General features: G+C 57.5%; 1 protein-coding gene across 1 annotated transcript; it reads left to right on the top strand.

Annotated features, from left to right (window-relative positions):
- Positions 1 to 1,598: 1,598 nt before the first annotated feature.
- Positions 1,599 to 4,767, top strand: Gbx2 (gastrulation brain homeobox 2). Its single transcript, XM_006988651.4, has 2 exons — positions 1,599 to 2,586; positions 3,631 to 4,767. The coding sequence occupies exons 1-2, from the start codon at positions 2,064 to 2,066 to the stop codon at positions 4,152 to 4,154; spliced, it is 1,047 nt and encodes a 348-aa protein (XP_006988713.1). The 5' UTR covers positions 1,599 to 2,063; the 3' UTR covers positions 4,155 to 4,767.
- Positions 4,768 to 10,770: the final 6,003 nt, after the last annotated feature.

Below are 10,770 nucleotides of genomic sequence, written 5' to 3'. Positions count from 1 at the left end.
ATTGGTGGGGGAGGAGGGCCGCTGGCAGCCCTCGGCCAGAGTTTTCTCCTGGCTGAGGGATGCGAAGGACGCAGCCTCGCCTCTTACCTCTCTGGGTGGGCAGTTGCTCTCTGTCCAGACTCTTGGCCGGAGGAGATAGATGGTCTAGGATTGAGATCTCCACCCGGGGCCTTGGGATTAGAGTGAGAGCGAGAGGGAGAGAGAGGGCAAGAGACAGAAAGAAGAGCTTCAAAGAATCGGGTCGATAAATTCATAAAGATCGATTTATCTTTATCTCCCAATTAAATGTGCTTGTGATACATAACACACGTCTAACATGGGCCCCAACTCCCCAACCACCAGCTCCTTGGGGTGAACTGATTTTTAATGGCCTATGTAACAATGCGCTCCTTTGCTCCCTGGCCGCGTGTTGTCAGCTGTTCCAGAAGGACGTCTAGACCAGGGAATTTGAAGCCGAGGCCCAGGAACCCGAGGAAGCCCCGCACGCTCTGGCGCGCTTGGCAGGATCTGCCCTTGCCAGGAAACGATCTCATTTTAAAGGGAACACAAGAGCTGAAAGTTTGTTTCAACATAAGAAAAGAGGACCAGAAATGTCTACTTTCCTTTCGCCGCAATCCCGCCAATCGCCTGACTCCCAAATTCCAGAGTGTTTACCGTCGTCGAGAACGGGGCGGGGAAAGGTCTTGAGGGGCTCGGCTCCATCCAGCAGTCGGCAAAGGGGAACCGCGCGCCCTGGAGTCCTCGAGCTGCGCAGAGCCAGGGTGAGAGCTCCCTTCGTTCCCAACGTGCTTAATTAGCGCCTATTTACAAAACGCAGCTTTTATTTGAGCAAACATCATAAAGCTTTCATCAGGATAATCTCACGTTATACAATCCAGAGGCGTCGCAAACTCCCCCCCCCCATTCCTCCCTGAAGATGGAGCAGATAAAGGACTCGCTTTATTATCATAATTATCGTGGCTGTTATTTTGGTGCGCGCTGGCAAAGTGGGTAAATAGGTGCGATGATTAAGAATGTCATGAAAAATGAGCAGGGATCGCTCACAGAGGGCCCAGCTAGGAATAGGGGGACCACCAGCCTGCCTTCCCCTCCACCAGCGAGCCGCGAGCAACTGGGAAGGTTCCGTGTAGTGAGCAGGAGCTGACAGGCCCGGGAGGAGCATCCGGGAGCAGACCTGCAGAGGCAAAACCCTAACCGCAATCCAGGAGACCTTTCCCGGACCCTTGGCACAACCAGAGGACCCCTAGCTACAGTGAGCACCACACAGGGTTCTGCTATAGAGACCATAAAGGAAATAAAACACTCCTGGCCCATTCGGGCGGGTGCCAGCTACAAGCCGCCCCTGAGACGGCCTCCACCGGGATGCCGAGGACTCTAGGGTTTGAGCCTAGGATGTAGCAAGGGTCCCCCTCAAGTTTGCTCCGTGCGGTGCAGGCGCACAGGCTCGGGCTCCCAGGCCTGCACGCTCCAACGGTGGCGCCCGCAGCCCGCCTGCGGCCAGCCTGGGTAAAGGGGGCGGAGCCCTAATTTCGCCCTGCCTCTCCCTGCACAGCCAATGGGAGATGGCGCTCAACACCACGTGACACGAGCTCCGCTGGGCAGCTGGCAAAATGTGAATGAGAAAGAGGAGCGCGATTTAAAGGTGCTGGCGGCGCCCGCCAGAGACAAGTGCGCCGGCTTCGCGCGCTCCCCGGCGGCCCTGGGAGACGACGGACTGCGGGACGGACAGACGGACGCACGCACCGCTGATAGCCCGGCCGAGAGCTGCAGACGAGACGCGCGCGCGTTCCGAAGGGCTAGCAGCGGGGAGCGGCTCCAGCAAACGCGAGGTCCCCGGCGCCCTCTCCATCCCGGGCGCACGGCCTCACCGCGCTCAGCGGCTACACCCAGGCGGGCCGGGTATGCAGCGGGGCCCGCACTGAGGGGCGGCGGCATCTACGCTCCGTGTGCCGCTCGGCCTCTGCCCGGCGCTCCCGGCGGTGCTCCCGGCGTCCGGAGGGCTTCCAGGCGGCAGTGCGGCTCGGGGACTTTTCGTCTCTCCCTGGCCTCTCCCGAACGCGTCTATGAGCGCAGCGTTCCCGCCGTCGCTGATGATGATGCAGCGCCCGCTGGGGAGTAGTACCGCCTTCAGCATAGACTCGCTGATCGGCAGCCCGCCGCAGCCCAGCCCCGGCCATTTCGTCTACACCGGCTACCCCATGTTCATGCCCTACCGGCCGGTGGTGCTGCCGCCGCCTCCGCCGCCGCCTCCCGCGCTGCCCCAGGCGGCGCTTCAGCCGGCGCTGCCACCCGCGCACCCTCACCACCAGATCCCCAGCCTGCCCACCGGCTTCTGCTCCAGCCTGGCGCAGGGCATGGCACTCACCTCCACGCTCATGGCCACGTTGCCCGGTGGCTTCTCTGCGTCGCCCCAGCACCAAGAGGCGGCGGCCGCCCGCAAGTTCGCTCCGCAGCCAGTGCCTGGAGGTGGCAACTTCGACAAAGCCGAGGCGCTCCAAGCCGATGCGGAGGACGGCAAAGCCTTTCTGGCTAAGGAGGGCTCGCTGCTCGCTTTCTCTGCGGCCGAAGCGGTGCAGGCGTCGCTCGGTGAGTCGGCGGCGCGCGCAGCCGAAACGCGGGGACGGGAGGGAGTAGGGGCGGGTCAGCTCCGGGTTCCCGCCGGGACCCCAGGGATGAGGCCGCGCCCCCGCCCGACCTCCGCAGGAATAGCTGGAGGAGCCGCGGGGATGTCCAGCGGAGCTTCCCAAGGGGCATTTAAAGCCAGGCAACAAGCAGGGTCTTGGGAAAGGGAGGCTTTAGTGCTCTCCTGGCAGCTGGTCCAGGCCACGCATCCGGTGGTGCATTTGGCCCAATCTAAACTGTCCCCGCAACACACGCTGCGATGACTGAGGGTCCTTGATATGTTAGAACCTTAAGCAGAGGCCTGTTAGGCTGTGTTTTTTTCAGTTGCGCATGTACCCACGAGTCCAGACTTAAATGTCTTCACTGGGTTCTCTGCTGCCCAAGAGAACCAGATTTCTACGAGGCTGTGTGTGTGTGTGTGTGTGTGTGTGTGTGTGTGTGTGTGTGTGTGTGTGTATACACGCGCTCGCGCGCTCCTATGGGCTGTCGAGTAGGGAACTTCTAAGGTGACACAAACGATCTGTCTCAAGAAAGCTGCTGTCTGGCATCTGCGCGACTCTCCTACCCCACTCTTGCTGCGGTGAAATTGAGACTCGCTAAAATTTCAGTGTTCAGATGGTGACAGGAAGGATCATGAACTATCCCTCGGTCTTCAAACAGCCTGGACCCCCGGGGAAACAAAGGGGATGTTCTCTTGGGCCTCAGGTCCAAGCTGCATCCTTCTACTTAGGCTGTCAGAGGCTGGGAGGGTGCGCGGGAGGCATGTCGGCCCCTTGAGTGATGGTTCTGGGCAAAGGGCCGTCGCCTTTGCTGTCTCCTCCTCTCCTCTGAGCTTTTCTCACGCTCCCCCCCCCCCCCGACTCCTCAAAGCCCAGGAAATCACAATGTGTTAATGTTGTAGAAAGACAATCTGCTGGGGGTGGGGGAGGGGGTGAGGTGCCCAAGTGGGAAGGGGTAGGGAAGGCAGTGTTGGAAATGTAATAAAACGCCGTTTGGTTTTGCTTTCAGTCGGGGCTGTCCGAGGGCAAGGGAAAGACGAGTCAAAGGTGGAAGATGACCCGAAGGGCAAGGAGGAGAGCTTCTCTCTGGAGAGCGATGTGGACTACAGCTCAGATGACAATTTGCCCGGCCAGACGGCTCATAAGGAGGAAGACCCCGGCCACGCACTGGAGGAGACCCCGCAGAGCGGCGGTGCAGCAGGCAGTACCACATCCACCGGCAAGAACCGGAGGCGGCGGACTGCCTTCACCAGCGAACAGCTGCTGGAGCTGGAGAAAGAATTCCACTGCAAAAAGTACCTCTCCCTGACCGAGCGCTCCCAGATCGCCCACGCCCTCAAACTCAGCGAGGTGCAGGTCAAAATCTGGTTCCAGAACCGACGGGCCAAGTGGAAACGCGTCAAGGCAGGCAACGCCAATTCCAAGACCGGGGAGCCCTCCCGGAACCCCAAGATCGTCGTCCCCATCCCTGTCCACGTCAGCAGATTCGCTATTCGAAGTCAGCACCAGCAGCTGGAGCAGGCCCGACCCTGAGGGCCTAGCCAGGGTGGACACCGTCGTGGAGAGGCCCTAACACCCAAGGGAACCGGTGGCAGACTCCACTGTTCAAAGCAGAACTCAAAGGCACCTCCCAGATGTGGACATCCCAAGCAAATTGAGAATATATTCACTAGATGGGCTTAAAGGGGGCTACAGCCACACCAGAAGATACACTAAATATTTATTATACGACCCTACTTTGTACATAGATATCTATATAGACTGGATCTCAGCTGCAGTATTTTGAAAGGGATAGGACCAAACGTCTCCACTCACACATTCCAGATGAAACAAAACCACCACTGTACCCTGTCGCCCTCAGCGACCACCTTCCCATACTTTCCCAAAGGTAAACCGGAGACACAAGAACTAACGCTGGGGTTTAAACTGATTTTTTGTTTGTTTGTTTTGTTTTTATTCTGGCTTTTTGAGTTGAGCGCAGAGCAGACTTTTTGGGCACTCTAGGAATCTGCTCTGTTCATTTGCCCTTGCCTGGCTTTCTTTCCTATCTGAGCCATGTTGGAAGCACGTCTCCGTTGTGTTTAATTTATTTCAATGTAGCTTATTTTCATATAAGTTATGACATTTAAACAATCTCAGTCTTGTGAATAATAAAAAAGCAAGAAAAAAAACATAAGCTCGATCCTTGGGGCCTCATAAGAGTGCCCGCCACCTGGGCACTTCGAGGGCACTGCCAGGGTGTGGTCAGCTAAGTGGCCTGGGACCAGGACGGAGGCTGACTGGCCATAAGCCACGTAGCACTTTAACCGGCTTTTAATCGGAGAGTAGAGATGTGAGTTTAAGAAAGCCTAGTTTTCATTTTAGGAATCTGGCATGTCCCCTTTTTGCACGGCCTTATCCATAGCCTGGGGACTGGCAAACTTCGGCCAGAGAAGGAGGGAAAGCAAGCGCGGGTGGTGGTGGGTGTGCACAAACTCGGGGGCTCCGAACCTGATGCAGCCAGGGAGGAGAAACGCCGTTCCTGACAAGAAACTCCGACCCTAAACGCAGCCGTGCTTGCTGGCTCTCAGGGCCTCGGGTCCATAAATCAGTCTGCAGGCGTTATCTTCCGACAGGAGCCGGAACCCAGCAAGCCCTGTAAGGCTTCCCGGCAGCTCTAGGCTTGCAGGCGGGCTGTGAACTCCAAGGCCCTACTCTTCCCCCTCCGGGCGGGGTCGGAGGGGGCGTGCCCTGACCACTGCCCCACCCCAAGGGCGCTGGGGCCCGCAGCCCCTCTAACGGAGAAGGGGGAAGGGACCCTGGTGGGATGGTGCGCAGAAACCTAGGAACGGGGCGTCTTTCTGCCTTGGAGGGGCGTCCTGTGAAGCGCAGGAGGGGCGTGCCCTGCACCACATCACCTCCTCTAACTTTGGTACTGTGACCAAAGCCAGGTCCGCCAAGGCCTGGCGCTGCCAAGACTGCGGTGCACAGGACCCGGGTATCCCAGAAGTGTGGAGCGTGCTAGTGACGGTGATCATGGTGCCTTCTGGCTGTTAAACCTGCAGCCCAGAGAAACTAGTGGCTCGACCACATCAGCTTTCCAAATGGAAGGATGGGGGAACCTCCAGCAAAGCACACGCTGTGCTTCCCAGTCCAAGCAGGGGGAGTCCTGGGTCAACACTGACCTAAATTATTCCACTTGCTCCGGTCCGTCACCTCTCAGCGGCACAGAGGTCGGGGCACAGGGGCCCTTGCCCAAACTCCAGGCGCAGGGTGGAGGGCCAAAGTCACAGAGTCACGGTTTCTTTCCGAATAGTTCCAGCATTGGAAAATGCCTCGAGCTTGAGTTTTTAGGACAATGTAATGGAGTGGTCTTTCCTCCTAGGTTAGGTCAGGCTTTGCAAATCGCTGGAGTTCTCTGTTGTCCTCCATCCGGTGCCAGGAGGAGCAAAAGGAAAAGGGACTGTGTGAGGTCCAGCGGCTTCCTCAGATCCGCACCCTCCTTCCTCCCCAACCCCCTCCTCCCGCGCGCCGGTGTACACAGAGCCTGGTCACCGCTTGGCTCTATGGGCTTCAGCCAGACTCCCAACTGGCTACCGTATCAATGCTGCGGGTGCCGAAAATTCTAGGTCCTCAGGGATGCCAAGTCCTCTTTTATACACACACCACCCCTGGACCATGGAATTCGTGTGTGTCCACTGAGTGGCTGTGACTGAAAACATAAAGTCCAGTACCAGGACTGAGAGAGACGCGAGGTGAGATGCCGTCTCCCGCCGCAGTAGCTCCAGCGGCACTGCGGGTCTGGGAGAGGCCCTGGGTACCCAGAGTTCAACGCTTCCCCAGATCCCAGGACGCCTCCTCACTTGCCCTTCCAACATACTAGATGTAAATAGTCCCTACCAGCTCTCTCTCAAAGCTCCTTGTCAGGGGTGGGGGTGGAAGCCTTGACCCACACAAACCCCTGGAGAAAGCAAAACTCCCCAGAAATAGGCAGCCGCCTTCGGGGAACCCCGCTATGAGACCCAAGCTGACTAGCACTGTCTCACCCTTTAGAAGCACAGGCAGGGTCCTGAGATGCTGCGTGCCCCCTTGCCCTCTTAGGGGGCTGTCCTTTTCCTCCCCAACCCCTGGGGGCCCTGGCACCCCAGAGCCCAGAGCCCCAGGCCCTGGAGACAGGCCGAGGGCAGGAAGATAAACAGGCAGCCCTTGATGGCCGCTGTCATCATGGCCGTCATCATGGCTTTCATTTGGCTGCCTAATGAGTCACATCACAGGCAGAGAGAAAAATTGTCAATCGCCTGGGCCCTAATGAATTTTTTTGCAAATTGTAATCAAGCCAGGCCGTCTCAGCTGGCTGATTAATGAGACCCACGAGGCTCGGCCAGCACCTCAGCTTTTTATTCCATCCCGTCCTCCCCGCACTAAATTAACAGCAACTTGTCTGAGCTTCAAATTAACTCCCAATGATTAATTCTGATGGGGGGGCCTGAAGAATAGCTTGTTCTAATAGGCTCTGGCCTGAGATGCTGTTGAAAATTAATACACTTCCCCTTTGGCTGCCGGCTTTAATCCAAGGTTGGGTTTTGACATCACTCTATTTGTTGTTACAATAAATTCCACTTACATCTGCAGATCAAATAATTACGACCAGGAGTGCACAGACCTGGGCCCCCAGCCCGTGGTGCAGTGGGACACCTGGGGGCTGACCTCAGATCCACATCCAAGAGGGGAAGGGTGTCCTGGGAACAGTCACCTGATCTGTAACCATTTTATTCTCATTTCCCAGAATCCTTCCATATCAGGGAGGTGAGTATCCCCAACCCTTTGGAAAACTGGGGTTGCTTTGAAAGCCTACATGCAGGTCTTTATCCAAGGCGCCTGCTCCTCCAGCTCCCCTTGAAGACTGGGAAACCCTTGCAAGTAAAGCAGCCTGGTGGGAGTGGAAAGGGAAGGTTTCTCCAGGCCTAACCTGAAGTTGGAATTTTCAAGACTTAGTAGAAGTCTGTCACCCAAGCAGCTAGTCTTTCCGTCTTTAGCCCCCTGGGATGGTTCCTTCAGGGTGCCCTTTCAGCTAAAGGGGCAGAGTGCAAGGCCTTCTCCACCCATGACCAGTCTAGCTCTGGTTCTGTGTCCTGCCTTCCAAGACGCCCTTTCTCTGGGGGGCAGCACTGGTTCCCTCTCCTTTCTGGTTGTTGGAGCTTAATTGGCTTAATCATTTCAGCTGTGTCTGGTGAGCCTCGTACGGAGCCTCCCAGGCTGCTCCCCAGGTATGACAAGGCAAACACAGGGTGTGCTGAAGGTTGGGAGGAACTTTCTGGCTCATCATCTAGTTCTCCCCTTTTAGGACTTTCCAAGCTCCCCAAATCCGTCTGGAGGGCCTGTGTAGCTCCTAGCAGCCCTGGAAGCTGACTTGGCTTCTGCATTTTCTCCTTCTGGACACCAGCCATGCCATGGCCAAGTGACCTGCTGGACCCAGCTGTGTGGCCTTTGGGTAAAGATATCTATGTACAAGCGCCTCTCCCTATCCTTAGAGACCATGGTCCTCTGGCCAGGTGTGCCCAGCTGGCGCAGGTGGCCTCCTCTCACCTTGGAGCTTAGGCGAGCACAGCATTCTTCTCCACCAGCTAGCTCACTAGGGTCTAACCTAACCAGCCTCTGGGATCCAGGAGGGAGTCACAGCCAGGGTGGAGAGTGATGGCCTGGACAGAGAGAAGTGGCATTAATCTTCGTTTTGGGCCCTTATGGTGTGTAAACAGGAGAAATATGATCTTGGTAACTGAACATGAATGCAAACCACACCGTCAGAGTAATAAAGCACCTGAAACCCCGACGCACAAAAGCAACACCATATGTATGAAGACAACCTGCATAAATTATAAATTACATCATAAAAATTGATTGCCTATTTGAACAGTTTAGAAGTGGGAGACCTAAGCTGACTTCTGCCCTCTGTGGCTTTCGAGAAAGGTCAGGCTGTGCCTTCTCCCTCTGCAGGCCCCCAACCCTGGATGCAGGTTGTGGTGGACAGTAGATGAGACAACAAGCGTGAGGTGTTGGAAGACCTGCGTCTTCTGGGTTGTGATGCCAAGGGCAAGGGCTCGGGGGCTGTTGACAGTCATGGCACACCAGGTCCCTGGCACTTGTGGCCAACACACAGCGCTGCAGTCCTAGAAGTTGCTGAGCTTGTCTAGGCGGCTCTCTCCAGATGGAGCCAGTCTGCTCTGAGCAGGCATGTGAGAGCTGACGCTGGTGCATACGCGGGAGCAAGTGAGCGCGGTAGTACGTAGGTGATGTGTGATTCCCCTTCCCGCTCATCAGCTTTCTCCACGTTCCTAGATGGACCTTAGTCAAGAGTTCGATCTTGCAGTCAGGGCCCGCACGTCCCGCAGAGCTGAGCGCGCCATTAGGCTCCCAGAGCTTCTCCGGACTCTACCCTGCAGTAGTTCCCTTCCTCGTCGGAAGCCCTCCTTGGCTGCACCTCTGAACATCCCCCTAATTTCTCCCCAGACACCCCCCCCGCCCCCGCCCGCTGCCCCGGCTCCACTGGCCTGAGCTCTCTCCTACTGCGCGATGTTAGCGTCAAGGAGGGGGTACCTCTCTGGTCCTTAGGAGGTCCCCCACAGCCACTCCAGTTTGGCCTCTGGGTTGCTCAGTCCGTGCTCTGCGCGTCCGCGAGCCTCTCTTCCTGGAACACCGGTTTATGGCTTTTTCCCGGTTCTCTATATTCGCCGCGGTCAGCTATCCTCTCCATCCCTGTCTCCAACCGGCTATCCCCGCGTGGCCGACCGGGAGCTGCACCCAGGCTGACCTCGCAATATCGAGGTCCGAGCTGTACAAGGCCACCGGACCCCACCGAGGCGGTTCCTGCTCAGTCGTCGAGTCCCCCCACCCCCCACCCCAACCCCGAGCAGCCTCCAGGGAGAGACCAGAGAGAGGTCCGGAGATTGAAGGAGGTCTTCGTGGGCCTGATCTCGAAGTTGATACCCACGTGGCCAGGGCGCAGGCAACGGCCTGAGCAGACTGTGCCCGGGAGGCATATCCCCCCCCCCGGGACCCCCGCCCCGAGCCTTCATCTCTTCATTTCCCGCCACTAGATCCCTTGAGGCCTTTGTCATGCTGGCGCATCTCTGGAGTGGCCGCGCGTCGCCTTAAAGGGCCCGACCCCCCACCTCGGGCTCCGGGCGGTTCGAATGACAATGGCTGAAATGCGATTACACTGATCTGATCCTATTAAGCCCGCCCAGTCCCCCGCGGCCCTGCCCAGCCAGCTCGTATCCCCCCACACCTCCTCTTCATTCCTCCTCTGCCTGCCCCCACTCGGCTTCCGGGGGAGCACCTGGTTGCACCGGGACCCAGCGGAGCTCTGAAAGCCACGGGGGTTTGGAAGTGGCCGCCTGACCTCGGGAAGGGAGTAGGGAGGGGGGCTCTGAATAACAAAGCCGAGGGGGCGGCGGGGGGGGGGGCAGGCCCCAAAAGGAGAAAAGAAGAAACAGACCCCAGCCCGCCCCACACCGGCCTACACCGGCTTGCAGGCTCAGAAGGGGTTGCTATCTAGGCTCCCCAAATCTTGCAGCATGGTTCTGCTGAGCAATCTCCTGAGCTCGTCTTCGGGGTCCCAGACAGGCAGTGGGGGTCCAAGGTGCAAGGAGAACCCAAAAGGTGAAGTTCTTGTGTCCAGCACCTGTGCCCAGCACCTCAACTGTCCGCTCATGTCTCTTGCAACCCTAGAGGCAAGCCTAGGCTTCCTTTTCACAGATACAGAAGGGGCGGGAAATCAGCCAAGCCCGTGCTCCTCTAAATGCTTCTTCCTCCACAAGCTTTGAGCTCTAAGGCCAAGACCCCGGTCAGAGCACTGGCCTGTGGATAAAAGGGATGGGGGATGAAGGTCCATGGTGGGTGAGGGGCCCAGGAGACAGAACCGGATGCACTGAATGGACTTTTGGTGGGAGTGAGGGTGGCCAGACGCTGGGCGGCTGCTATAAGTTCATCTTTCTCTGTTACAAGCCACCCCGACCCCCGTCCTTATTTGACACAGAGTAAATCTTGCAGGAAAAGTAGCATGAATCGGAAGGAAGAGCTCAGAGGAAGAAGCCATCTTCACAGAGGCCAACCTCCACCTCACCCGTGTTCACACTGGCTAACCTTCAGAGGTCTTGCTTTCCTGGAGGGT

The sequence above is a fragment of the Peromyscus maniculatus genome, chromosome 13, assembly GCF_049852395.1.
Source record: "Peromyscus maniculatus bairdii isolate BWxNUB_F1_BW_parent chromosome 13, HU_Pman_BW_mat_3.1, whole genome shotgun sequence".
NCBI classification, from domain to species: Eukaryota; Metazoa; Chordata; class Mammalia; order Rodentia; family Cricetidae; genus Peromyscus; species Peromyscus maniculatus.
Note: the sequence above shows the minus strand (reverse complement) of the source record. Positions and strands in the feature narration are given on the sequence as shown.

Excerpts from the sequence above, each read along its gene's own strand:
- Gbx2 (XM_006988651.4), top strand. The coding sequence starts at position 2,064 with ATGAGCGCAGCGTTCCCGCCGTCGCTGATGATGATGCAGCGCCCGCTG. Across the intron at positions 2,587-3,630 it reads AGCGGTGCAGGCGTCGCTCG|TCGGGGCTGTCCGAGGGCAA; the intron begins GTGAGTCGGCGG and ends TTTTGCTTTCAG.